We start from the raw sequence: 27,720 nt of genomic DNA on the forward strand, positions 1-27,720 counted from the left end.
TTCTCAGAATAAATTTGAACAAACTGCTTATTTTGAGTTTAACGCATCAACCAATTTCTGCGCAACATCCGTAAACAGAATAGCAACTATCATAGCAAATAAGTTAAGGAATGGAAGCCTGTTTGAGTTGTTCTGATATTGGTAGAATACAGAGCAATAATTTATAGAAAGAAAAGCAAAGGAAATTAAGAGTTGCGTGCAATAGAAAGGTATGCGAATTATGTTATGTTGTTTGTTGATGTTTTTGAGAAATTGAAAGTAAACAATCAAGATGGTGATGTCAACAAGGATTGTCATATTTAGGCAATGTCATATGCATCGTCCATACGGGCCGGGTTTTTCCGTCTGCTCAATCTAAATTTTGTACTTTCCTCATTGGATTTGGAGAAAATAGAAAATAGAAAATCGAATAATTTTATTCTTCACTACATATCCTACCCATCCATACGCACAGGAGGGGTTTTTTTCTTTCTCTCTACCACTTCAGATCTGTACAACAACCTCAACGAAGTGCTTCTTGAATTCCTGCATTTTTTGTGTTTGGAATACTTGCATCTTCTCCTCTCGTCATCATTGTATTATACTTTAGAAAGCTTTACGGTACAAAATGGCTGCAACGAATGAGGTTATTCCAACTTCCGGTAAGCACCTCGACCAACTCAAAACTTTTTGGGCACTTCAAAATTCATGTTTACACCAAAAATTCTTCAATTGATCTTTTCAACTCAATGTGTGCCCTACTATTAGTCATTTACTGACATTCACTGTATTTAGAAAACCCTTCGGATGTTTCAGGTAGCTCGCAAAAGCTTGCCACTGAAGAAACTGCCTTAGCTAATGGCGTTGACCATGAGGAGGAAGATAGTGGGGAAGCAGGTGGCGAAGGTAGGATGAGTTGGCAGTTTAAGAAATTGATATAGTTTTTATGCTAATGTGAGAACGCAGTCTTTCAATTGACCGTGGTCCTTCCCCGCGAGCCCCATAAAATTCCCATCATCGTGAGTGACCCCTCACCACACTTATTGGCTTCATGCTCAAATAGCTAGGTTTCTTCTCAAGAAGCTATACACGATGTCCGTCAATCAATAATCGAGCTTCCCGGAACCTTCCAGTACTCATGTTTCCATCTCGAGCATAAAGGGGAGAGGATAAACGACTTCGTTCAGATTTCCGAGGTCCCTGGATTAACAGCAGATTCAGAAATCCATTTGGTCGAAGATCCATATACAGAGAAGGAAGCGAGGATACACATCGTTAGAGTTCGGGAGCTGATTGGTGCGGCCGGCGATCGTACCGATACCTTGAATGGTATTATCTCAGGAGTGTCACTGCTTGATTCAGTTACATCAGCAGAATCAACACAAAATGGAACAAGCACGGCCCCTTCACATCCAATGGTTGGATTTGATTTCCAAGCTTCCGGCACTCTCTCAACGCTCCTTCCAAAAGCACAAGAGCCAGGGCCAAAAACTATCAAGTCAATTTCGGTCTCACCTTGGAACCCTCCGCCCTACCATCTTAGGCAGAAGGGACATTTGCTCTATCTACAGGTTACTACAAACGAGGGGGAGCAGTTCCAAATCACATCTCACGTATCTGGCTTTTACGTAAATAAATCTTCAACGGGCAAATTCGATCCATCCCCAAAATCTGCTCCAAAAGCCCATTCCGCGCACTCACTTTTAGCACTTCTTGGTGACTTATCTCCATCATTTGAAGACTCTTTCAAGCGTCTTCAAGAGTACAACAATACCAAGGAACCTTTGGCTACATTCCAAATCACGAACGCAACTCCCTCGAACCCATGGATTGTGCCATCAGCCTCGGCACCCCTTGTTGCGCACCAAGCGGATATCACGCGCACTCAAGAAAATTATCTCATTGCTGGTATCGAGAATAGCGAAACCTTGCGAGATTGGAACGAAGAATTTCAGTCTACTAGAGAGCTTCCAAAGGAAACGGTCCAGGATCGTGTCTTCCGGGAGCGATTAACCTCGAAGTTATTCGCCGATTATAACGATGCCGCTGCTCGTGGTGCGATCCTAGTTGCTAGAGGTGAAATAGCCCCTCTCAACCCAACTGAAGGCAAAGACGCTCAAATTTTCGTTTACAATAACGTTTTCTTCTCCTTTGGAGCAGACGGGGTGGGCACCTTTGCCTCAGAGGGTGGCGATGAGGCCGCCAGAGCAGCGGTAGGCAAAGATGTAATGGGAGTTCGCATGGTTAACCAATTGGATATTGACGGCCTTTTCACACCAGGGACCGTTGTTGTTGACTACCTTGGAAAGCGTATCGTTGGACAAAGTATCGTGCCAGGGATCTTCAAACAACGTGACCCAGGCGAGAACCAAATTGATTATGGCGCTGTGGATGGCAAGGACATAGTCGCATCAGATGAGAAGTTTGTGTCTGTTTTTGAGAAGCTGTCCAAGGCTTTGAAAGTAAAAAAGCATGCTGTTTGGGACAAAGATGGAAAGCGTCATGACCTCGAAGGAAGTATCGAAACCAAGGGTCTTCTAGGGACTGACGGAAGAAAATACGTTCTTGACTTGTACAGGGTTACACCATTGGATATTACTTGGATGGAGGAAGTTGGTACCGCACTTGATAGCCCCAAGGAAGCCGATGTAGCAAGTGAATCTGCATATCCACATCGCATGACAGTCATCAGACCTGAGCTAGTCGAAGCTTACTGGAAGGTCAAGATGCGTGAATGGGTAAACGGTGAACTGGAACGTAAGCGCCAAGCGCAGAAGACAATTGAGCCTACTGCCGAAGAGAAGGAACCTGGAGCTGTAGCTGAGGCATCTGAAGCATCTAAAAGCGATGAGCCAACCGAGAACGGCGAATTAGCCAAAAAAGCAGACGAGTCCGACAAAGACGCCGAACCTAGCAAGCCTGCAGCCGATCAAGAAAGAATTGATATTGGTGATTTCAAGTTTGCATTGAATCCGGATGCTTTTAGTGGTCAACAGCCACAGACCGATGAGGAAAAGGCCGAGTTTGCTGAGGATGAACAGCAAGTGCGACTAGTCTGTGAATTCCTTCGCAAGACTGTGTTACCCGAACTTGTCAATGATCTCAAGGAAGGTGATGTTGGATTCCCAATGGATGGTCAATCTTTGAGCAGACTCCTTCATAAACGTGGTATTAACATCCGATATCTTGGCCAAGTTGCAACTCTTGCGGATGGAAAGAGACTCGAATCTCTACGCATCTTAGCAGTCCAGGAGATGGTGTCAAGAGCATTCAAGCATGTCGCTGGAAACTATCTCCGTTATCTTCCCATTCCTTTGACAAGCTCTTGTATTGCTCATCTCCTCAATTGCTTGCTCGGCACAGACTTGAACGCAACTCCAAAACCAGACGTGGATGAGGCCATGGCTGCACTTTACCCTGATGCGGATTTGAAATTCAAAGAAGTCTCGCCCGAAAGTCTCAAACGTGATATTGAGGCTCAGATTTTACGTCGCTTCCGTTACACACTCGACTCAACTTGGACCGCGGCTATCAAACATTTGCAACTTCTCCGCGAAGTCTCTCTGAAGCTTGGTATTCAATTGGAGATGAAACCTTACCATTTCACAAAACAATCGCAAACTGAAGCTGCAGCGGCTCCACCAACGACTAATGGCGAGGCTACAAAGGATGCGGCCCCTACTGGAAAGAGCACCAATGGCAAAAAGAAGAAGAAGAACGCTCGTGAAGGTTCTCCTGCATCTATTACGTCGGTCAATGCTTCATCTCCCGTCACCTTCAACCCAGATGATATCCTCAACACTGTACCAGTCATCAAAGAGGCATCTCCAAGGAGTTCGCTTGCAGAAGAAGCTTTGGAAGCTGGACGTATCTCTCTTCTTCAAGACCAAAAGAAGCTAGGACAGGAGCTCTTGTTAGAATCTTTGTCCTTGCATGAACAAATTTATGGCATTCTTCACCCTGAGGTGGCAAGAGTGTACAACTCCTTATCAATGCTCTATTACCAACTCGACGAGAAGGAGGCTGCTATGGAACTTGCCCGCAAGGCTGTTATTGTTTCCGAGAGAACATTGGGCGTTGATAATGCTGAGACACTTTTGAACTATCTCAATCTTGGACTCATTGCACATGCAAGTGGAGAGACGAAGTTGGCTCTTACTTACATCAAGCACGCTTTAGATTTATGGAAGGTTGTCTATGGTCCAAACCATCCTGACTCTATCACCACAATTAATAATGCGGCTGTCATGCTGCAACATTTGAAGGAATACCATGATTCTCGCACGTGGTTCGAGGCATCATTGAAAATTTGCGAGGAGGTGTACGGAAAGCACTCCATCAATGCTGCAACTCTACTTTTCCAATTGGCTCAGGCTTTGGCATTGGATCAAGACTCCAAGTCTGCTGTAAATCGTATGCGTGAGTCGTACAATATCTTCCTTACAGAATTAGGTGCGGAAGACAAGAACACCAAGGAAGCGGAGAAATGGCTTGAGCAACTCACCCAAAATGCTGTGTCGATTGCTAAACACGCCAAGGATGTTCAAGCTCGAAGAAACCGGGCCGGTATTCGAGTCTCTCCTCGTGTCACCCTCGGGCAGACTCAACTTCAGCCCCAAGTTGGTCAAACCGCCGAGGCTGCAGCTGGCCGAGACTCTCGCTCATCTAGAGGACTCGATTCACGAAGCATTGATGAGCTCCTCAAGTTCATCGAGGGAAGCGATCAAGCTAACAAAAACAAGAAACGACCTGGACGTAGCAATCCAAAAAGACGAGGTGGTGCCGCTGCCGCTGCTGGCAAATAAGGCATGGGGTCGGAGTACAAAATTTAAAGATTAGCATTGGGCGGCGTAAGAGTTATCACGATTTACTTCATCAACCAATGTATCAACACTCAATTCTCAATCGCCACTTTCCTTTATTTGGCTGCGGAATTGGCCTGTTAGCACTTACGTGTCTACGTTTTACGACCCAGGTACGATGTATAAACGACACTGCCCCTGGGATGAGAGGGTTTATGGGCGGCTGTACATTCGCAGATCATGATTTAAGACGCATCACGGAACAAAAAAAGACATCTTCTCTCCTTCAGTAAATAGACGTTGACCGACCGAATGTTTTTCGCATGTAGTGATTCCTTGAAATGAGTATGGTATCTAGGTATATGTAGATACACGTACATGTGATAGTGTACATAAATTGTGATGATTTATATGTGATTTACATAATATAGAATTGAGCCCAAAATTTATCGACTTTAATGACGAATATGACATATACATCAGTGACTAGATGATCTTCTGTTTAGCTAGCTTGAGCCTTAGTGATCTTGAGTCAGGAAGGAAATGAATGAGTCTTGTGATGACAACCCGGTGAACCCTGGAGGTGTGAGATTTCGACAAGTTCCGGTTGAACTAAGGCCGTCACCGCCTGCCTGCAGGTCTCCGGGCTTTCCCCTTCCCTGGGCTCCACTGCTCCTAATCAATACCCCAATAGATAACGCGACAAAGAGTACAAACGTCAACCACCGCATTATACAACTGCAAATACATCAGATTCAATTACGATTCTCATTAATTACAACCTCACTGCAAAACGAGCGAGATAGTTTTGTGGATGTCATTCTCTGAGTAGTTATTATTTGGTTAACATAGATGGTTACTAGAACCTAGATACACAGACTCATCCGCCCTTCTGTCCATCACTGACCATCAAGATGGCTATCAATCCAAAGGTCCTCATACCGTTCCTGGTGGCCATGATGTTGGTGACTGGCGTGTGCAATACACTCCTCACCAAGTATCAAGTCAGTACATCATCCACATCTATCACTTCAATCTGCTAATAATCATCTAGGACAATGTCTGCGTTCGGAATTGCGACGACCCAAATCCTAAGAAACGAGCATTATTCGAACAACCAGTGATACAGACGGCCCAAATGTTTATCGGAGAGATGGGTTGCTGGCTCTTCGTCGGTGCATTTTCTCTCTACAATCGTTATGTCGCAAAGAACCCAAAGCCCGAAGTGGATGGTTATGAAGCAGTTGATACATATGAAGAAGAGGCCGCGGATAATGATGGTGCCAGTATCATGTCAAGCTCTACTGCAAAGGCATTGGCAATGAACGCGGAGGACAGACTACCGTTGACGGGTTGGAGAGTGCTTCTGTTGGCCTTGCCGGCTATCTGTGATATCTGTGGAACGACTTTGAGTGAGTAACCCGTATTCCAGGCGATTTGGTCGGTTGCATTGGAGGCAACACACGGAAAATCGTCATCATATTTCTAACATTGATTCCTAGTGAACGTCGGTCTTTTGTTTGTAGTGCCCTCGATTTACCAAATGACTCGAGGGGCTTTGGTACTCTTTGTTGGGGTCTTCAGTGTAGTATTTCTGAAAAGAAGACTTCACTTATTTCAATGGTTTGCTTTAGTGACCGTTGTCCTTGGAGTCGCTATTGTTGGTATGGCCGGAGCCCTCTACAAGGATGACAAAGCTGCACCATCCTCAATAGCGCTCGCCCATGAAGCACTCAAACTAGCAGCTAGGGAGGCTAGAACGCCGGAAGCCCTACGCGCCATAATTGGTGTATTTCTGATAGCTGGCGCCCAGATCTTTACTGCTTCTCAGTTTGTCTTGGAGGAATACATTCTAGAAAATTATGCCCTCGAACCTCTTAAAGTCGTTGGATGGGAAGGCCTCTTTGGGTTTGGGGTCACGGTTATCGGTATGGCCGTTCTCCATCTTGCAGTCGGTAGAACTGCAGCAGGAAGATATGGATACTTTGATCTTGTTGAAGGATGGAGACAAGTTACACATTACAAAGCCATTCGGGTTTCAAGTGTACTTATTATGATCAGCATCGGGTAAGTCTCTTCGCATCTACCTATTATTTCTAGCTAACTCGTTCAGTGGTTTCAATTTCTTTGGACTTTCTGTAACGAGAACAGTTAGTGCCACATCGAGATCCACCATCGACACTTGTCGTACGCTTTTTATCTGGATCGTATCACTGTTCTTGGGCTGGGAAACCTTCAAGTGGTTGCAGGTTCTTGGATTCGCATTACTCGTTTACGGTACCTTCCTGTTCAACGACCTTGTCCGACCTCCTATGAAATCATGCATTGTACGTGATGTTGATGAGCTCTTGCCGTAAGTTTAACCAGTTTTTACATATCACACATTCTGGTGTTATAATCTTTCTCAAAGCTCGATATTCTGAATCTTCTTTGTTGTGCACATAAGTTTTCTTTGATAAGACAATTACTGACTTTTTGATCTAGAGAAGAACCCATTGAACATTTGTAAATGCTTTAAGAGCTAAAATGAGGCTCTGGGTATAGGATGATCGAATGAGGATTTTGCTCGGGGAGAACAAGAGATGAAGGGAAACAAAGAGACTAGATTTTTTTAATCCTCTTCAATCTATATTGATAAATTGCAATGAAAAATATGCACGCGTTTTGGTAGTATCGGCTAATCACGGTTGGTTGTTGGTTGGTTGGTTGGAGCATTGGTTGGAGGCGCAAATGGCGTTCAGGGTTCATATGCATGTAAGCTTGTAAGGTCAAATTGCAAAGTGTTGAAGGGATATATATATACGGAGTATTTAAATATATACTTTATTTAAATATAATTATAGGTACCTACCTATATATATATATACCTACATAGATTACAAATATATACTTGCAGTCTTGCACGAATTGGAACGTGACAAACACAAACACAAACCAAAATCTTAGCCTCACAGTGTCCCCTCAATCAATGCATGTATTTCTCGGCTGCACCGCAACGCAGCTGACCAGATTAGGCGGTTCTCGGCTACATGTCATGTTGCCTCAATGGCAATGGGAATTCTTTAATAGAAGGGAAGAGGTGAGATGAGAGAAGAGAAGAGGAGAGGAGAGGAGAGGAGAGTGTTATATTAATAATAAGTTGGCAGATTGGATTTAAATTTTTGGGTTTTTAGGTTTTTAGATTGTTGTGTATTGGGATGGGATGGGATGGGATGAGAGGGATGATAGTAGGTGGTGATATGTGATGTTGATGTGATGTGTATGATGTGATGTGATAGGGGTGGATTTTTTGAATTGAGTTTGGGATTAGGAATTGAGAATGGAGAATGGAGAATGAAGAATGGGAGTTAATTACTATAGTTAGGTAGGTAGGCAGATAAATAGGTAGTTTGATATATTTACTCGTTGCATTTATTATTAATTTGAATACCTAGATAGCTTTTGTTTGTTTGTTTGAATGTAAGATCTTGTATTAGATCTGTTTCGTAAGATTACATTACATTATAATATAATACAATACATTGAATGAATCTTATATATACGAAACCACAAATGAGAATGATAACTACATACATACATACATACATATAAACCCCTTAACTCGATATCTCTATCTAATCTCCATGTATGTAGGTACTCTGTAAAGCAAATCAAATCGCATCGAATCGAATCAGGTTGAATATCGGTAATGGCCCGAATACTAAGTACCTAGGTAGATATAAAGTATATACGAATACAGTACTGCCTATTATCTACTGCCATTCATTATTATTACCTTTCCTTTCTTTTCCTTTCCGCGAGCATAGGAAATACCTCATTCCGACGTCTCGTTGCACTTTATTTAATTTGCTGCGCATTGATTGAATGATTGATTGGATTGATTGATTGATTAATTGGATACTTGAGGCTAATAGGTCGTGCATGCATGTACTCCGTAGTGAAGTGAGGCTCGCTCGCTCGCTCGACCGACCGAGCGAGCCTTTTCGTTTTAGCCGCATTATTATGGATTATGGATGGAGGTCGCTCGCTCTAATGACCGCTTGCTTGCTGGAGAGTGGGAGTGCGGACGCGAACGTGAACGCCAATGCCAACGCCAACGCTGAATTGAAGGTAGGGGTTTGGGTGGATTGTCGGGGGTGTGGTGTGGTGCGGGGTTGGTTGATAGATTTTTTTTTATTTAGATTTTTTTACTCTTGTTATTTTTATTTTGGTGGTGTTTTGTGGGTTTGTGTGGCTGGCAACTGGTACTGGCTGGGAGAGTGGAGGGAGGGTTTTTATTATTAGGTTGGTGCGGAGATGTGTTCGGAGGATGAATGAATGGGTGGATGGGTGTGGAATAGAGTTTGGGTGATTTCGGGAGTTGAGCTTTAAGCATTTAAGCCCGGGCATTTAAAACGGATGAATGAGTAGGTTAGGTGATGAGAAAACGGTATGGTATGAGACGAGATGGGGCGATATGATGGGATAGATAATGTGCTGAGTAAAGTGTAGGAAGTGGTTTCGAATGCTCAATGCAACTATGAATAACATTAATACTCATCTCATTCATCTTATTCGTCTCTATATTACAGTTACACCTGATGCTTGCTGTGTGTGCCTATTGAAGATTTGGCTCAAGTCAAACCTTGAAAAAATAAAGTATTTTCATTTGTGGCCCCTCACTCGCATAAACATCCACCCATGATCGATCCCCTTGTGCAATAAAGCGAAACTACCGGTGCAGCCTCCTTTCTCTCCTTCACAACAGCCGTTAATTCCCAGCTGCACGTAGTAGTAGGGTAGTAATGTATCTTTCTAATCATACCTAGATACCTAGGTCATCTAAGAAGTAAAACATTCCCATGAAAGAAACCTATTCATCATATTAGTATTGAAACATGTTATCATCACGAAGTATATTATTCATTGCTCACTTGAGAATCCAAGCTTCGAGAGGGATGATATCAAGCACAAACTCATAAAAACGTTTTTCGGAAACAAAATGCTCGAGTCTGTAACAGTGCTAAGATTATCTACCATGCGGCGCTTTTTGGCGGCGAAAGTAGTGATGCTACCTACCATGTCCACCTATGAGGATAAGCCACACAAACACCACACAAACACCACACAAATACCACAGAAACATCACACAAATACCACACCTAACTGGAGTGAGGTACATTATGTTGATACAGCGAGCATGATCAACTGTATGGAGTAAAGTATAGTATGTATTATGTATTGACTAAAATACTTTGCCAATGTTTTCTCATCCAGGGCATTACAGGCTGGGAGGTATCTATAACTTGATATTCATCATGAACGGACTGGGCCTCACTAGCTTTGCCTTTCAATTCTGGGATATGTACACACCTAATGCGAAAGACATCATAAATGTATATATATATATACATTTACCCCGTAGGTACTTGGCTATGCACGTGTCATGCCTCTGTCACTCTGCTCGGCTCTCCTTCCCAAGCTATGATTCCAATGGGGCTGGTAGACGATAGATAAACACACTCAGGATGTGATGTTGAGCCTTCCGCTGGCCGCAGATGTGGTCGACCCTTTGACAGATGCCGCAAAAGTAGAAACTGATTGATGCTTTTGCTGGTCATCGTGCAGATGCCGACCCAGTAATATGTATTGCTAATGTACAGCACTTACGCTGTACTGTACTAGTCCGGCCTATTTTGTCTCAATCCAACAAGAAGCACACCAACACCCTGTCCCAGAATATCCCGATCCATATTCCATTCCCAGTGGAATATCTGGAATATCCCTTCCCTTTCCCTACCTGCCTATAATCCACCCACACATCACACACAACACATCTCCGTCCAAGAAAGATTCCCTCCTCACCACGCCAAATAAAGCTAACCTTTAGTCAAGAATCTCCCCTCTTTTTTTTTTTTCCTGGGGAAGGAGTTTTACCGCTACTCTCACATTATTTGTCTGTCCTATCTTGTCTTGTCTTGTCGTCTACCTCGACCTCTTAGTAATTCATGGGACTTCTCCATCAACCTCATCTCTTCTATTTTTAATAACCTTGGATCTTTGAAGAATACTCGGTACAATTCCATTACTAATAAACCCTATTTCAATTTTAAAGAAAACTATAAATTATATATATAAATATATATTCTCTATCTGAAGCTCCCGATTACGCTTATTATTATTATTATTATTATTATTATCACTACTCGGTCATCTAGTAAAGTAGGTACTGTAGTAATCAAGGTACCTCGCGGGCAGATCCCTCGGATCATCTACACTTTCTAGACCTCACTCCTCACTTCTACCATTCACTCACAACACAAGCTGCAGCCATTTTGATCTTGCTTGGAATCACTTACAATTCGACTGTGTATATTACTAATAAGTACTTTTATTATCGGCATCGGCATCGGCACGCAACATTACAAGTTCTGTTCTCAATTCCGAGCTATTACTGGAAACCAAGCAACCGTCAGAATCTCTGCGCATCATTATCGCAAGTCAATTATTCTCCACAGTAACGAAATAGAAGTCATAACCGATTCGATTCTAAACCCTCATCCTCGACAGCTTTATCGTCCATTCGCTGGCCAAGTTATTCATGCAATACTATTCGAATTGTCCCGCGCTGTTATCTGCTGCTCTCAGGCCAATCTGCTTGTCTCATATGCTATGAATATCGGCTCCACAATCCAATGTATGCGATACGTTTAGTGCATCTATGGAATTATGACCGAGAGCGCAGATACCTACTTTGATCCCGATGATGTTGGTCTGCCCAAAAGTCCATTGTTCAAGCCGTTGAATGTCAGTACCAGACCTTCTCCCCCCGAGATTTATCTTCCACCTGATATCAGTCCTGGATCCGGGCCAGGCGGTCGCAAAGGCGCCAAACAATCAAACAATTGGCCTTGTCCCGGTACTGCCGTGTTGATTCGGCATATGGCAGAAGGAAAACATCCAGACATTGAGCAGAGGGCTGGGAATGAGGCTTTACCTTCCGACGAGGACGAGGACAAGGGCGATGAAAGTCCCGTCAGAGGCACTGCCGTGGAAGTCCCCGGGCGTAATCTATCCCCTGGGCCAGCCGATTTTAAGAAAATGGCAGCCGATGCGGTTGATATATTGGATAGCAAGTATCCAGAGTATTTGAACGAGTCAGTAGGCTCCACTGGTGAAGCTGTCGCAGATTGTAAGGTACTCGCAAATGCCAATGCAAACGCACAAGCGCGGAGCCCTACAACCGCAATCAAATATACATACCATCCTGTTGATCCATATCCAAGGACTAAGATAGAAGTGAATATCAAAGTGGAAACTCAATCTACCCCGGCCATCGGTGAACTGCCACCTATGCGCCATGCTCCTCAGTCAGGCGCCTCAAATGGCAATGGAAGTCAACAGATTACATTACCATCCCTAAGTGAGCAATTTGGGAGTTTGGGAAATTTTGCAGAACCAATAACCACTCCAAATGAAACATCATACTCCCATTCTCCGGGAAGAACAATTTCACGATTCCCTCCTGGGCCTGGAGCAACGTCACCAGCTAGATCTCCGAATGATCCCCGTGGAGATATGGTATCTCCGGGGAGACAACCATATCAATTTATGACAAACAATCCCCGGAGAGCTTCACAATCAAATGGACCCCAAAATGTAGCTCCTGGGGATTATAGCAGCAGTAGCAATACTGAAACTCCAAGTACAGATCAATCTGGCTCGACTCCTGCCGCAGTGGCAATAGATCGTATGAGTATTGATGGTATTACGAATCCACAAGTGGGCGGTTATCAGTGCAATTATGCTGGCTGTACTGCAGCTCCTTTTCAAACACAGGTACGGCAAAGTTGGATAGATTCTCGCATGAAAAAAGAAAAACAACCCAACCCCAAGTGCTAATTAATACAACTGTAGTACTTGCTTAATTCTCATGCAAATGTACACTCCTCAAATCGACCGCACTACTGCACGGTCAAGGGATGCCCTCGAGCCGAAGGCGGAAAGGGTTTTAAACGAAAAAATGAAATGATCAGACATGGCCTCGTTCACGATTCCCCTGGCTACGTGTGTCCCTTCTGTCCGGAAAGAGAACACAGGTATCCTCGACCGGATAATCTCCAAAGGTACGTAGTTTTATTTACACATACACTATAGCTAAAGGAACTTCCTCACTCTGGAATAAACACATCCAGTCCCGACGCTTTGACGTTCTTTTTCTAACTTCTTATCTTCTCAATAGACACGTCAGGGTGCATCATACAGATAAAGATAAAGATGATCCGCAACTGAGAGAAGTACTCGCGCAAAGACCAGAGGGTCCTAGTAGAGGAAGACGGCGTAGAGGAGGTAGTCGATAGGTGATAGGAGGATTTATATTCATCGTAAAACGCTGTCTACATACGGGTCGGACATTCTCTCTCTCTCTCACGCACACACACACACACGGCAATGGTAGTCATAAAGCGGGTACTTTTTTTCTATCTATTTTTTCATTGGATTGGGAGGTCAGGTCAGGTCAGGTCAGGACAAGGGCGGGAACCGGCGGGGTGGGGGTGGGGAAGGGGATCTTTTTGATGAATTACGGGAAGCCGGAGCCGAAATCTTTTACGACTTTGTTTTTATGGATGGAGTTTGGAGTTTCAGTGTCGTCCGGAGCCATCTTTGATACCAGCAAAAAGGTTACTAACTACTCTTGTGAAGCCGAATCCAACCAAATCCCTTCACTTCACGTTCATAGGGATAAGGGGGTTGAAGTGAGTGGATGAATGAATAAATAGTCTTGTTCCATTCCCGTGTCTATATATACTATTTGCCTACTTTATCTTTATACTTAATGCAATTGGCAATCTTGTTGGGGAGGGGTGCTTTTGCTCTACTTGATATTTATGTTGACTTTGACACTGAACAGAACACCCGGAAAGGAAAAAAAAAAAGAGAATCGTGTGTCAAATTTCCCCTACAGTTAACCATCACCTGTCCCCCATACCCCAATAGAAACATGAGAATCACTCAACGCTTCCACGGAAATATCATCATAACCTAATCTTCCACCCAACCGCTCAACCACTACCCAAATCCCACCCTTCAGCATCATATCCGGGGAGATATCTCGATCCGAAGTACGGATGCCCGCAGGGGCATCGCTGAATTCTCCATCGCATGAAGATTCGAGGAGGGTTTTATTAGGTCCTTGACCTTGTTCGATGCTTAATCGTAGACCTGGTCGGGATTTGGATGGGATAGGTCGATTGACGCTATTTCCTGCTCTCGCGACGAATCTTAGACGTGTTAGACGGGTGACGGTTACCGGTGCTAGCATTCTGTCGATGCCTTCTTGGAAAATGAGGGTTGGTAGTCTCGTTACGAGACGACCGGCTGTTTCGGCGAGGACGGGCTGGATCTCACAGCGATGGGACGATTTGACGCGGAGGATGAAGTTTCCCGTCTCGCCGGCTTGGAAGGTGGAGCATACGATTGTGTATTTTCCCGCGGCGACGTTGCGTAGTTCGGCGAGGGCGCAGCCGCGTCGATAGTCGCCAGATCCGCCGACTATGTCGCGGGAGTTTATTACGGTGACGCGTTCGCCGTTGGCCCATATCATGGTTACGTGGACGGCGATGTCTTCTCTGTCGGCCTCGAGCACGAGCATCATGTCTGTCGGTTCTTGGACGGAAATGCTGAATTGAGGGTTCGAAGGGTAGGAGGGTGAGCTGGCGTTGCCGCCTGCTGTGCGGGTGGTCCAGGAACCGTTGTTGGAAGTGCTGAAGGTGAAGCTGTCGGGGGCGGAATGGATGTTGAGAGGAAAGCGGGAGAAGAAAGAAAATGAAAAGGAGTATTTTGGTAGTGGGAGATTCTGTTGGGCGGCTACGACAGTGTAAGGCGTGTTTGCGGGAAGTTCGAAACGAGCAAGAGTTTGGGGAGAATCAACGTAGGCGCCGCGGTGCAGAGCGCCATCGCTTAAGTAGACGCGGTGGCCGGAGGCGTCAAAGACGTAGAGACTGATGAAGCCGAGCGAACTTGACGCGATGCCTTGCGTGCTTGAACCTTGAGCAATATCGTGTTCTTCTGTGAGGAAATGTCGGCTAAGTAATACCCAAATAGTTTCTCCTCGAGCGGATTGGACAACGTATTGTGGATTTTGAGTAAATGTCCCGATGGTGTTGACATGCGGAATAGTCCAGGAGAAATGATGATCCTGTCTATAACGAAAAAGTCCAGGATTCCAATTGAGGTACAAGGATTCGAAATTTTGTATGACATCCTCTAAAGCCATCCAAAACGTACCTGGTTTTGTAGAGTTGTTCTGAGCCGCAGTCTCCTCGAGTGACTCCCGGAGGCCCTCTGTCCAAGTATTCCCTTCTGATTCTTCCCCGGCTGGTCTGCGTCTGGGTCCTTTCCAAGCCATGCCATCGCACCAAGGATTTTTGACAAGTAATAATCGTTGAGATCCAGGTTCTCTCATGTCTAGAATCGCGTAGTCATGCTCACCAACCAGGCCCAAATCAGCCTCCTCTTTTCTGCTCAGCTTTCCAGTTCCCAACGTAATCATGACATCACCGAACTCAAAAGACTTGAAGATACGTTTCCACAGCAACTCAGATTGAATCTCGTCACTTTGGCAAAGCCAACTCAGTCAGCATAGCTTACAATTCAGAAAAGCGTGTATAGTAGTACCTCTGTAAAAATATTTGCTCGGGGATCCATCCAGTCATTATCCATAAATCTGTGCCAGAGTTCGAGCCTGGAAAGTCATAGCCGCCTCGGACTTTCAGGTATGCTTTTTCTACCAATGCAGGCCATAGTAACACGGGATTGTTTCTATCGACAACATGAAGATTCCGTGCCGAGTTTGAAGCCGGCAGTCGATCGTCTATTGTTACTCTTCTATAGCAACCATTGAATTGAAGACGCAGAATATATTTTCCATTTTTTGATGACCTCGGCCTCTGATCCTTTACATCGAATGGACGCAGAATAGTAGCCAGTACCTATTAGAGATAGTTAGTAGCTTGAGGTATAGTTGACAGGAAATTTAAGATATACCTTGCTGTGACCCTTTCCAGCACGTGCCGTCGCTGCACAGAGACTCGCTACGACTGAACAATCCGTAGTTATGTCCTGGACAAGGTCAATGTCTTTAGACGCATTCATCAAAGCGTCTTCCACGTCTTGAGACCTTTGGAAAGGGGTATCATCCCTCTCGTGAGGCCTCTTCCAGCCTGCAAAGGTTTCAATTTGAGCCTCGGAAAGTTTTAGCTCCGAGGGATCTCTACCAGAGTCAGTAAAGCGCTAAATAAAAATCCACCCATCTTGTCCAACGTACGTATATGAGGATGTTTCAAATATTGTATCATCAGGCTCAGAGGTCCAACGTGGGAAAATGAATCCATGTAGTTTCGATCCCTCCAGTAAAATGATTTCTTCATGTTTACTTAAAGTTCGGTCGGACACTGGGGCGTCCGAGAAAATGGCAGATGGCTTCAAAGGCCAAGTAGATGACTTCTTGATCTCTTCTGCCTTCACCATCAATGCCTTGCACTTGCGCTTGATCCTTGCCTTTTCTGCATCCCCAGTTACCTGCTTCGATAACTTCATGTACAACTCAATAGCTGCGATAGCAACTTTTAGAGCATCCTCTCTAGTGCTGCATTTATCTATGCTTAACTCCGTTTGCTAGCCTCAATGTTAGGATGACATATTCCATCCATAGGAATGATGGGTTTTGACGTACGAGAGCTTTGGCTTCCATCATCGCTATGTCCAGTCCCCCAAAAGTGTATTAATGTAGAGACGAAACCGAACGGCATATGAATGGAAAAGTTAGAGAGCGATATATGTCAAGCCATATCTCCTAGCAATATCTGTTCGTCTGATATATGGCTTATCAGACTGCTATAGGAGACTGGAGATACTCAAAGTCGGAGAAAGAGGTGCACGGAAGATCAATCTGTGTCTTTACTTCAAGTAGTAGAGTTAAAATAACCATTCAAATGGCCGTCCCTTCCCCATCCGTTTTATTATATAGAGATGGTAAATCCACGTGATACCCAAGATCATCAATATACTGCGTGGGTTCGTTGGGATGTGATATGACAGAGTTCTTGGCATGGAGCAGTGGAATGATGATGGGATGGATAAGGAAATGCACGTTCCTTATGGCTAGAGAATATCCGAGCCGAGGTTTAAGATTGTCCCAAACTCCGACACTCATGCACGATAACCATGAAGCAAGAATATGTATTGTCAAGAATTCTACAATTCTATATTCCCTTATTTTGTATCGTTAAATACCTTGTGTCCTCCTAGTTATTGAAAACTCATATATGATATGAAAAGGACATTGCACTAAAACCATTCCTTTACCTAATAATACCCAGAATCCACATCCATTATTGCTTGTTCATTTGCTGCCCCTTGAAATTTTGAACTCAGTCATCCATATCTCTCCTATCTATCTAGAAGTAAAGCCCTTTCAGTATATCCTACATATCCAGTATGGCAGGACAATCGAAAGAAGCCATCATCCCGCCATGGGGTTTGGCAGTTGCTGGAGCTACAGGAGCTGTGATTGCAAATGCTATGGTATATCCCCTGGATATGTAAGTTTTGATCCCTGTTTGAGTGCACATTCGCAAGGCGGTATGTAATTGTTCGCTATTATATCTACGAACCACCAGTATCTCATAGCTAATATTGCAATTTTACCAGAGTGAAAACCCGCCTCCAAGTTCAGGTTAAGCGCAAGTCGACCGATTTAGTACCAACGGGTGATGACCCTGTCCATTATACGTCGACTTGGGATGCCATCTCCAAGATTGCTGCCGAAGATGGGATTGGTGGGCTTTATGCTGGTATCAATGGCGCCTTGATTGGAGTTGCTTCGACCAATTTTGCGTACTTCTACTGGTACTCAGTCGTTCGTACCTTATATCTCTCTTCTCAAAAATTAGCTACGCCCCCAAGTACCGCGATAGAATTATCCTTAGGGGCTGTTGCCGGAGCTATTGCTCAGGTCTTTACGATTCCTGTTGCAGTAGTTACTACTCGGCAACAAACACAAGCAAAGGGTGAGAGGAAAGGGATGGTAGATACAGCCCGTGATGTTATTAATAGCGAAGATGGTTGGACCGGACTTTGGAGAGGCCTCAAGGCCAGCTTAGTACTTGTAGTTAACCCTGCCATCACATATGGCGCATATCAAAGATTGAGAGAGGTTGTTTTCCCGGGGAAAGCAAATCTCAAACCCTGGGAAGCATTTGGTAAGTATGTTGGATCTAGGGAGAATTCTGAGAGCTAATTGTTGATAGTATTGGGGGCAATGTCCAAATCCCTTGCAACCATTGTAACTCAGCCTCTAATCGTTGCAAAAGTTGGACTTCAATCAAGGCCACCCCCTTCCCGAGAGGGCAAGCCGTTCAAGAGCTTCATCGAAGTAATGCAATTCATTATTCACAATGAAGGATTATTAGGTCTATTCAAAGGCATTGGTCCACAAATTACCAAAGGACTCATAGTTCAGGGCCTCCTCATGATGACAAAAGAAAGGTAAGCCCAATCAATGCCAATGTTTTTCGGGTCAGATTGATCCAGGCTAACACTTTTATAGAATGGAATTACTTTTCATTCTTCTCTTCCGATATCTTCGAAATATCAGATCAAAACAGCTGCAAAAGGCGGCCGATCTCGCAGCATCGACAGCCAAGCAAGTTCTACCAGTCATTGCCAAGTAAAATTGAAACGAATATAGAGCGGTAATGGTGGGAATCAAGTACATGGAAATTCCTTTCTGGTTTTGGGTACAGGAACTGTAAGAGGGCGCGATTTTGATCGGAGACTCGGAGTAGACATGATAGAACTTTGTACTGTACATATATTTTATAGCAAATACATACTTATCGATGCATCCAATACTCTCGACCATCCTGTACAAGAGCGCATTCATTAACGAAACTATTTCTGTATCCACTGGAGGATTCGCTCAAGGGTCAGAATTAAGAAAGCAGTAGGGCAGTAGGGCGAGCGGGTTTCCAGGGGGAAATCGAAGCTAGTTGAGTTATCACGTGTTTCCTCAAAATTTAGGCGAGCCACAAACATCATTTTGAAGGAAATTAATTTCCTCACTACGAAACGAAATCGACCACCTCAACAACCAACAGACTGCTAATTAACAACAGTCGCAATGGCGAGTATGTTAAGACCTTGATATCTGGAACTCTTGCATCCGTTATACTGATTTCCGCGCCTTTCAGAATCCAAGAACTCGTCCCAACATAACCAGTCGAAGAAGGCTCACCGTAACGGGTACGAACTCCCTACATTTTATCGCGATCAACCAGCGCAACCATTATCTACCTAAGATAATAATCAGTTTTCGATGAATGGAGGGCTAATTATTATCGATGCACAGTATCAAGAAGCCAAAGACCTCCAGATACCCATCCCTCAAGGGTACCGATCCTAAATTCAGAAGAAACCACAGACATGCTCTCCACGGCACAATGAAGGCTTTGGTTCGTCCTCCTTCCGGTGACCAGTTTCCGCCGCGTTCGAGTACTGACTATTGTTACAGAAGGAGTTGAAGGAGGGCAAACGGGAGTCCGCATGAACATGATAATTTATTCTCTCCATGGGGCTTGGTTGTGGCAGTAGTTGCATTCCAATATTTTGCTCTACAAGAAAGTGGAAGCAAGCCGCCGGTTTACACTGGGATTAGACACTGGGGGGCGATAGTACTATCCATTGAATCAACACAAGCTACACCATCCGACGTATCTCGAATTTCACTTTGAGGATAAGTGCAAAACGACCTTTTCATGAAACCAATATCCCAATATCCCATTCCCCATTTCCTACCTTAAATCCATTTCCTCAGAAACAATCATCAACACAGGCATTTGTGTGTACAGCTTTTAGAGCCATTTCTCTATGCTCTCTAGCTGAAAGGATATTTTCTTTTCGTGCCAAGATCAAACCCCAGACCCCTTCATTACCAAACACTTTTTCTCAATACTCTATGAGGCAATGGTGCATGACGAAGGGGTTACAAATTGTGGACATAGAATCTGGAGTCATAGTATCCTAGGATAGCTTCACTTATGAGATTACATATAAAGTATATTGGATATCCCGAGGGTTATGTAGATGTGTATCTTGCATTTCCACGAGCGAATGGATTTGTTGATATGACATTAGGTATTAATTCATCGATTATTATATTCTAAATCCGTATTAACAATGACCAAACACCGCTCAGGATCACCAGATGTTTGCTGTATGAAGTGCGAAGTGAATTGATTCATTGGAGACTCGGAGATACCCTCATTTCTTATACCTGGTAAAATTTTAGAAAGCAATTATCTATTATCTATTCTGGTGAATTCAAATGTGAATGTGAAAGCCATCTCTTCTTTATCCTTCATAGTGTTCTCCCGTTGCCTTTTCAACATTGTTCGATTTCCACTGTAGCATCCTCAGAGTCGTCCTCGTGTACATTCGGTTGTACCTCGTTTGGACATTATACTTTCAAAAGAGCTCATTGCTCCGCATCTCACCCACCTACCCATCTATCCAGTACCCGTAGTCATCCCACTCCGCCTGCAAAGGTGGTTCTCTCAATTGCGAACGTTATTCTCGCCCCCGCCTCTTTCATACGAGGAATGTTTAGTACCGAACAATAGACTACCAGTCCCTCAAAAACCTTGGTACACAAAACAGGTCTATCTACTCGTGTTAGATATCTATTTCATCTATTACCGATATTTACCTCTATGAAATAATCATAAAGCCAAGTCAAATTACCTTCTTTGTTCTTGAATGGAAAGTACTCGGTGCATTCACTATCAGCCAGTGACGATCGATACTTTTTGGACATTTGGAAATTGGGAACCAGTCCCAGTACCTAACCAGGGATCAATAAACCAGGGAAAGGTTTTTGGGCTCGAGTCATCTCCATATATGATATCTCCAGCCTCGATCTTTCCTGACTTTGAAGCTTTTGCTAGGTATCTACTCGAGTGTCAACCAGGAATCCAAAACCACCTAAACCTTGAAGAATCTCTCTCTATTGGTTCACCATCATCCACTTTCTAATCCACCTCAACTTACTTTACAAAATACACGAGCCTATCCTGTACATTTATTTTCTGCTCCTCAGCAGGTCCTGCAGGTAGCAAGCAAGCGTTGTCGGTATTTACACTGAAGCAGATCTTTCTAATTTTTGGGGTCGAGGCTTTTGCCTGGAAACTTGCAATCTTCCTCGCATTGACATTTATCGGATGTGTTTCACATTTCCCCCCGTTTCCTCCTAAAGCGAATCTCCAGTCTTTTCTACTCCAGCAGACAGCATATCATATAGCATACACCATCTGGTTCTCAAAGCAGCACTTGGAACAGTTATGCTCAATATGTCTGCCGGCCACGTAATAGGCAATCGCAACAGCACTCCTGTCGAGTCTACCAATACTTCATCACTACGGCCTCCATCTTCACGCGCTGTCGGCTCAGGTCATCACCTTCGAGCTTCTGCAGATATGGCCGCATTTTCAGGTTCACCCTCTGCCAGTCGTGGTCAAGCTAGGCCTTCATCAGATTTCTACGGTACTCAGCAAATCCAAAGTCAGGGCGTCTCTGACAATGATGCTTCTGACTCGATGGCTCAACAATGGATCGCCGACATTGATCAATATGAGAACACATTAGAAGAAATGGCAGCCGCAACTTTGGATCAAGACTTTAAGGATGAGTTGAGCGCAATAGAACAATGGTTCAGAGTTCTGAGTGAAGCCGAACGAACAGCTGCTCTGTATGCTCTACTGCAACAGACAACCCAAGTACAGATTCGTTTCTTCATACAAGTCCTACAGCAGATGGGCAAAGGTCATCCTATGTCCGGTGTATTGTCGCCCGCAAACTTCGATAAAGGTTCGTCTTAATATCTAGGCTTCACAAGTCTCGTGAGATTTATCTAATCAATTTTTTTTGCTTCAGACCCTATGTCAAGTCGACTCAACGATGCAATGAATAAAACAAATGTTGATGGCTCAAGAAATTCTATGGGTCGTCCTCCCGCTACTCCATCTACGAAGAGGCTCTCAGCGCTAGATCCATCTGTTATAAATAGCATGTTTCCAGATGCTGCTGCTGCCATCGCCACCAAAAAGGCAGAATATACCCAGAAAATGGGCAATCCTCCCACCTCAAACAGAAATAGCGCAGCATACGATAACCGTGCTTCCCTCACCGCACCTCTCATCTCTGGTCCCGGAGATTCGGCAGATAACAACGCACCTCCCGTCTCGCCTTGGGGATCTCGCAGTAATGATCAGGCAAACAGGCCCAAGTCATCTTCAGGACAAACACCAATGGGCCAGTTTATGCAGCCACCTCCCTCGGCTGGCGGCTTGCGCTCTCCCAGACCAAATCAAATTCAAGGATCATCTAACCTCCAAAATACTGTGATTAATGCTCCAGATAATACTGGCTCTGATATGCCACTACTTTCACCATATAATGCAGGGAATGGAAACTGGGCCTCGATGGTCAACACACCAATGGTTCCCAACTTCAATACGGCAAACAGCAACACTCAAGCTGATATGGTCGCAAACGCTACAGCCATGAAATTGGCGGCTCTTTCCACAGTTAATAATCGTTTTGCTTTGGATGATGTACGAAAGTACCGCCGTGCTAGGTCCAACGATGGCGGACAGATCCCACCTTCCCCTGGTCTCCCCAATAATATGCCCAACGCAAACGTTGTCATGATTAATGAACACGGTCAGATATTGAGTCGAGACCAGGTTCTAGGGCTTCAAGCTCAACAGCAGCATTCTTTCGGAGGTAGGCAGTCTAGACCAAGCTCCCCAGGAGTAGCCATGCAAGGTGGATTTGGTCAACTCAATTTCGCATCTCCACAAAATAACGGCTTCCTGACTGCGTACGATGGAGTTTCGCCCCTGCTCAACAATGGCATGGCCAACTTAAGTCTCAACGCATTTGGTATGAGCCAGCACGAAGGTTATCTTTCCGATCATAGTGAAATGGCTCGGGGCAGGTCGCCACGTGGAAGACGGGGTAGCTCAAAGCCTCCCGAGGATCCCACTGATCCTAGCCTTCTCCAGGATATTCCCAGCTGGCTGAGGAGTTTGAGATTGCACAAATATACCGATCAACTTAAGGATATGAATTGGACCGAACTTGTGGAACTAGATGATGAAGCGTTGGAGAAGAGGGGTGTCAACGCTCTTGGAGCGAGAAGAAAGATGCTCAAAGTCTTCGAGCAAGTAAAAGGTAGGAATCCCGTAGTTATTTCGAGAGTGAAGCTAACGTGATTTCAGCCGCAAGAGCGGAGGGCAAGCTCTCATAATTACTTCCACTCTTTCATTTCTTTCACGCGAATTACGCATAGCATGATTGTTTTGAGTTCTGAATTGTATTTGAATAGGGAAACACGCAAACACCGGTTTGGTCATTCATACGGTATAAAGATATGTGGATATGAATGGTGTTGGATTCATTTACAAGACATACACGCAGACAGCTTGGATCTTGAAATGCATAATTTAAGATCGTATCTTGACATAAGAGGAGTGGTGAAGTTCTTCTGAAATAGTGATAATCACGTAGGTGAAGATGAAAAGTAATCTTTTGTTGTATGATCTGTTGATTTATTCTTCTCACGCCTTTCATTCCATTGAATAATAACTCCTAGCTGTGCTGAAAGTCGGATAGATTGATATTTTTACCTTGGGCCTACTTACAAATGTGACCGACAAAGATTTACAAATTAGAAACAGGAGGATACGTTGAGTTTATCTAGCTCCTGAGCTGTCTGGGATAGCTCCTTGGACCTCAGCAAAGAGTACGAAAATACGAAATACGAAGTACGAAAGTACGAAAGTACGAAAAGTGCGAAAGCCACTAAAGCCACTAAAGATCATCTTATCGCCCATAACACATGAATCCCCGGTCAGAAAATGCTGATAAGATGGAACGTGCAGGCCTAGAACTCCTAAAATCACTGGAGTAAATCGAGTCAATAAAAGTTTAAACTATCCAGGACCATCCACGATGCTACTCTTCTTCCTCTTTTTATCTTTTTTTCCTCAACCAAATTCACTTTGCTTAAATAGCTAGTGTGATTGCATGTATCCATCGAATATGACATGATCGACGTCAAGAATCAAATTACATCCTTTCGTTCATTCGCAAATGATCAAGGGAGTACAACTTCAGATACGAATATCAATATACCTGCAATGGCCGACCATGCTTCCACGACAAGTGGTGGCAACAATGCCAATATGACTTCGCCTCCAACAAATATGCTGCGCCAAGATGAACAATCTAGCGTCGAACCATTCCCCTCTCTGGAGGAATCTTCCCCTCAAGGTCCATCAACTCCCTCGACCGAAGTCGAAGCTGAGGCTGAGGGGACTACTCGGAGTAAGAGGCGGTCAAGTACATTTAATAGTATTCGACGAGCTTCCAAAGTATTTGAGCAGTCGAATCCACCCACGGGATTTTGTATTGCGACAGGGCAAATCGCATCGCAGGTACCGTCGATAACCGATATCAGAAGAGGAAGTTTTGGAACAGAGGGCTCGTCGGGCGATAGACTGGTTCGAGAAAATCAACGACGGGCTAGTACTTCACGAAGCACTATTTCACAATTGGGAGATCAGGGGAAGAACAGCAGGAAGGGTTCAATGGGCATGAATACCTCTGATAATCTGCCATCCGCTACGGAAATCAGACATGATGTTCTCCCTGAAGCTGCAGAGGAAGAGGAACATTCCCGAGCGTCTTTTCAGGCGCATCGCGATCTGAAAGCCACTTCTATTTTGAAGAAACTTGACGTCGAGAACGATGTACTTGTCAAACCGATTTCGAATGTGCGGAGTAGCATTGGCACAAACGGTATATCTCACAACGCGAAGGCGGAAGATGGAAACAGAACAACCCCTTTTGATAATGGGTATCAATTTCCTCCCAAGCACTCGTGGACCGTATCGACAGCAATATTTTTCAAAGCATTCTGGAAGTTCTTCATCACCCCAGTGGGATTTCTCGTTACAGTTTATGGACTGAATGTTGTAGCTTGGGGCGGTATGCTCTTCTTGCTCTTATGCAACGCCTCTCCAGCCATGTGTCGTCCAAGTTGCAACGATATCAACTCCCCTCGACGCATCTGGATCGAAATCGATTCCCAAATCTTGAACGCTCTATTCTGTGTCACTGGATTTGGTACTATCCCCTGGAGATTTCGCGATCTCTATTACCTTCTCCAATACCGAATGGGTAAGAATGAAATTGGTCTTCGAAGACTTGCCGGGATCAATCGAGGTTGGTTTCGCCTCGCTGGCTCTCAGAACCTCTCTTCAGAACTAGGTCCCGCTCAGATTGTCAGCGAAGGCTCCAGTGTGCCGCAATCCTGCGTTGCATTTCCTCTCGATAAATCCCCCGATGCACCACTGACGGGTGTTCGCGCCCCTCCAACCGCCTTATGGAAACTCGATTTTGTCATTTGGACAATGGTATGGAATACGTTCCTCCAAGCCGTCCTCTCAGGTTTCATGTGGGGTCTCAATCGTTATGACCGTCCCTCATGGAGTACAGGTCTCTTTGTAGCACTAGCCTGTATTGTCGCTGCTTGTGGCGGTACCATGTCATTCATGGAAGCGAAAAAAGTCAAGGCGATAGAGGGTGTGCCGGTCAGTGATGCCGACCGGGAAAAACTGAGGAGGGATAGGGAGTTGGGAATAGTACATTTTAATAATATTAAAGATGAGATGCCGAAGGAGAAAGGGGGAAAGGAAAAGGGGAAGCGAGGAGCAAAGAAGAGTGAACAAAGTACGTCCGAGGAGACGAGACTGCAACAAAGTATCGAAGAGGGCGTTGCTCAAATTGTTAGATAGCATTTTTGTTTTAATTTATGTGATTTTACGCCTTGCTTGCATTGAATGTGAAAGAACCGTTTTTGCGCATTTATATCAGCGATATACAAAGTATTGGATTTGGATCTAGATAAAATTATAAGTGTTTTAACGGTGCTATGAGTTTATGATTATAGATATATAATGACAAATGATCATACGAAAAATGTTTTTCTATACTAGAAGTTATATATAATATATTATATACGTTGTAAATGATATAAAATAGTATAATATAATTAAAGTTGAAAATATATACATATATTTAATAATATTAAAATAAATCTCCTCCTATCTATACTCACCCACCCACTCCCTCCCCTTTTAAAATCTAGTCTAGATGAAAATTTCTACATTCTATTTTATTCTATTCTCTTCGTCTCTACTCAATCTCGAGAACTGAAAAACTAGACCCCGATAGCTAAATCATAAATAATAAATACTAGATAGGTATGATGGTAGTTGAGTGATAGTTGAGTGATGTGAACCCATATATTTATATATAGTTAGGTAATTTGATATATGTATATATATTTCAAAAAGAGAAATAAGATATAGGAGATGGGGGGGTTGGTTTCTGGTTGAAAGGTGAGATGGAAGAAGCATATTTGTTAATGTCTCATTCATAGCAAAAGCAAAATAGTATGATATAGAGCACGAGAGCATGAGAGGATAAGTAAGAAACTACATCGGTATATTTCCCTCCCTGCAACTCCTACGACTCCTGAGATTACTTCCATTTCGTTGATGCTAAAGGACTAATTGTAACTGGCATACTTTGCTACAAAACCTTGCTATATACACTGTTATCACTCTAATCACTCAAGCATTTTTGGTGATGGATATTCAATCACCCATTAACATCAAAATCAACATGTTAGAGCAAGATTGCTCAATTCCAAAATCGCAAGTGATATCTTTCAACCCGACATCTCCAGATCCTCACCTCCATTGCCTTTCCTCTGTTCAGCCGCTCTCGCCTTCGTCTTCTTTTTCGCTTCTTCAATCCACTCCTCGTATGCCTTAGGTCCTTCTTTCAACTTATCCCCTATCACACCCTTCAGTACTTCCCCCGCAAACCCCACAAAATTATGTCTCCGCAAGGCATTCTCAAACTGCCACTCATTTCTCTTCTGTTCCTCCCTCATCAACGACTCCACATCCCCCATTTCCCTTGCCCTCACTCTCAAATCTCTCACCATTGCTAGTAAATTAAACCGTATCTCAGTTGCCGGATATCGTGAAATTCTTCTCTGTAATACCGGTATGACTTTCTCTGGAAATTCCTCGATGGTAGAAGCTCCATGAGATATAGGTGCAGGTTGCAGACCATCAAGCTCATACAGTGTACCGTTGATAGATGTATATGCGATGAAATGATAAACATCTCCGTCTTCATCTCTAGAAGATCGTTGCGTCTCGTCAACAAACGGACTTGATTTCGCAAAACTGTTATGAACATCTCTGATTAACTCGCTATTACTGAGCGCCTCTCCTCTAAACTCTGCCGGAAATCCAGTCGTGAATTCTTTGAACTCGCGCAGCGGAACTCCAACATCTATCTCTCCATCTTTATTCAGAAGCACCGAGAGTAGAGCTTGGGTCCCACAGGCATTTTGTATAGTTTGCGCAGCGAAGAAAAGATTTTCCGCAGCAGAATAGTCGTAAGAGCCATCTTTGGGTGTGCCATCTTTGTTAGGAGCTTCTCCGACGGGATATTTGAACAGGAATATGACGCCGTAGACCGGGGAGAGTTGGCGCAAAAAGTCAGAGTCTAGGGAAATCAGTTCTTCGAATTGTACATCTTTGACGCCTAGATTATCGAGAAGAAATGTAAAGACACCCTATGCGGAGAAGAGATTAGCTGTTTGTTTGTCTCCAAATCGAAGTTCATGGGATGTATTTCTTACTGCGTCCGATTCAACTGGATAGAATTGTTAGTACCTATTTTTGGTATTGTACATATTTTATGCAAATATTTGAAGATGCAGAACTTACTGGTAGACCAGCCACCACTCATATTT

At 44.0% G+C, this 27,720-nt stretch overlaps 11 protein-coding genes across 11 annotated transcripts; 8 read left to right on the plus strand and 3 right to left on the minus strand.

The window, feature by feature from the left end:
• Positions 1–607: 607 nt before the first annotated feature.
• On the plus strand, positions 608–4,784 carry SS1G_06992 (hypothetical protein; the record flags this gene model as incomplete). The annotated part of the gene is made up of 4 exons (XM_001591496.1): positions 608–641; positions 775–885; positions 946–998; positions 1,047–4,784. 4 exons carry the CDS (start codon positions 608–610, stop codon positions 4,782–4,784), a joined length of 3,936 nt encoding a protein of 1,311 aa, XP_001591546.1.
• A 911-nt stretch (positions 4,785–5,695) lies between these two features.
• Positions 5,696–7,290, plus strand: SS1G_06993 (hypothetical protein; the record flags this gene model as incomplete). Its single annotated transcript, XM_001591497.1, has 5 exons — positions 5,696–5,785; positions 5,836–6,193; positions 6,284–6,848; positions 6,895–7,134; positions 7,266–7,290. 5 exons carry the CDS (start codon positions 5,696–5,698, stop codon positions 7,288–7,290), a joined length of 1,278 nt encoding a protein of 425 aa, XP_001591547.1.
• Positions 7,291–9,840: 2,550 nt separating this feature from the next.
• On the plus strand, positions 9,841–9,981 carry SS1G_06994 (predicted protein; the record flags this gene model as incomplete). Its single annotated transcript, XM_001591498.1, has 1 exon — positions 9,841–9,981. One exon carries the CDS (start codon positions 9,841–9,843, stop codon positions 9,979–9,981), a length of 141 nt encoding a protein of 46 aa, XP_001591548.1.
• Positions 9,982–10,723: 742 nt separating this feature from the next.
• SS1G_06995 (predicted protein) lies at positions 10,724–11,094 on the minus strand (the record flags this gene model as incomplete). The annotated part of the gene is made up of 2 exons (XM_001591499.1): positions 10,724–10,858; positions 11,077–11,094. 2 exons carry the CDS (start codon positions 11,092–11,094, stop codon positions 10,724–10,726), a joined length of 153 nt encoding a protein of 50 aa, XP_001591549.1.
• Positions 11,095–11,489: 395 nt separating this feature from the next.
• SS1G_06996 (hypothetical protein) lies at positions 11,490–13,120 on the plus strand (the record flags this gene model as incomplete). Its single annotated transcript, XM_001591500.1, has 3 exons — positions 11,490–12,599; positions 12,678–12,886; positions 13,003–13,120. 3 exons carry the CDS (start codon positions 11,490–11,492, stop codon positions 13,118–13,120), a joined length of 1,437 nt encoding a protein of 478 aa, XP_001591550.1.
• A 605-nt stretch (positions 13,121–13,725) lies between these two features.
• SS1G_06997 (hypothetical protein) lies at positions 13,726–16,512 on the minus strand (the record flags this gene model as incomplete). Its single annotated transcript, XM_001591501.1, has 6 exons — positions 13,726–14,828; positions 15,048–15,376; positions 15,411–15,751; positions 15,807–16,032; positions 16,087–16,436; positions 16,495–16,512. The coding sequence occupies 6 exons, from the start codon at positions 16,510–16,512 to the stop codon at positions 13,726–13,728; spliced, it is 2,367 nt and encodes a 788-aa protein (XP_001591551.1).
• A 746-nt stretch (positions 16,513–17,258) lies between these two features.
• On the plus strand, positions 17,259–18,493 carry SS1G_06998 (hypothetical protein; the record flags this gene model as incomplete). Its single annotated transcript, XM_001591502.1, has 4 exons — positions 17,259–17,362; positions 17,472–18,022; positions 18,071–18,308; positions 18,370–18,493. The coding sequence occupies 4 exons, from the start codon at positions 17,259–17,261 to the stop codon at positions 18,491–18,493; spliced, it is 1,017 nt and encodes a 338-aa protein (XP_001591552.1).
• A 449-nt stretch (positions 18,494–18,942) lies between these two features.
• SS1G_06999 (60S ribosomal protein L29) lies at positions 18,943–19,368 on the plus strand (the record flags this gene model as incomplete). The annotated part of the gene is made up of 4 exons (XM_001591503.1): positions 18,943–18,949; positions 19,013–19,064; positions 19,171–19,273; positions 19,333–19,368. The coding sequence occupies 4 exons, from the start codon at positions 18,943–18,945 to the stop codon at positions 19,366–19,368; spliced, it is 198 nt and encodes a 65-aa protein (XP_001591553.1).
• Positions 19,369–21,166: 1,798 nt separating this feature from the next.
• SS1G_07000 (hypothetical protein) lies at positions 21,167–23,127 on the plus strand (the record flags this gene model as incomplete). The annotated part of the gene is made up of 3 exons (XM_001591504.1): positions 21,167–21,683; positions 21,750–23,051; positions 23,099–23,127. The coding sequence occupies 3 exons, from the start codon at positions 21,167–21,169 to the stop codon at positions 23,125–23,127; spliced, it is 1,848 nt and encodes a 615-aa protein (XP_001591554.1).
• A 799-nt stretch (positions 23,128–23,926) lies between these two features.
• Positions 23,927–25,678, plus strand: SS1G_07001 (hypothetical protein; the record flags this gene model as incomplete). The annotated part of the gene is made up of 1 exon (XM_001591505.1): positions 23,927–25,678. The coding sequence occupies one exon, from the start codon at positions 23,927–23,929 to the stop codon at positions 25,676–25,678; it is 1,752 nt and encodes a 583-aa protein (XP_001591555.1).
• A 938-nt stretch (positions 25,679–26,616) lies between these two features.
• Positions 26,617–27,716, minus strand: SS1G_07002 (hypothetical protein; the record flags this gene model as incomplete). The annotated part of the gene is made up of 2 exons (XM_001591506.1): positions 26,617–27,470; positions 27,695–27,716. The coding sequence occupies 2 exons, from the start codon at positions 27,714–27,716 to the stop codon at positions 26,617–26,619; spliced, it is 876 nt and encodes a 291-aa protein (XP_001591556.1).
• Positions 27,717–27,720: the final 4 nt, after the last annotated feature.

This window comes from Sclerotinia sclerotiorum, genomic scaffold, assembly GCF_000146945.2.
Source record: "Sclerotinia sclerotiorum 1980 UF-70 scaffold_9 genomic scaffold, whole genome shotgun sequence".
NCBI classification, from domain to species: Eukaryota; Fungi; Ascomycota; class Leotiomycetes; order Helotiales; family Sclerotiniaceae; genus Sclerotinia; species Sclerotinia sclerotiorum.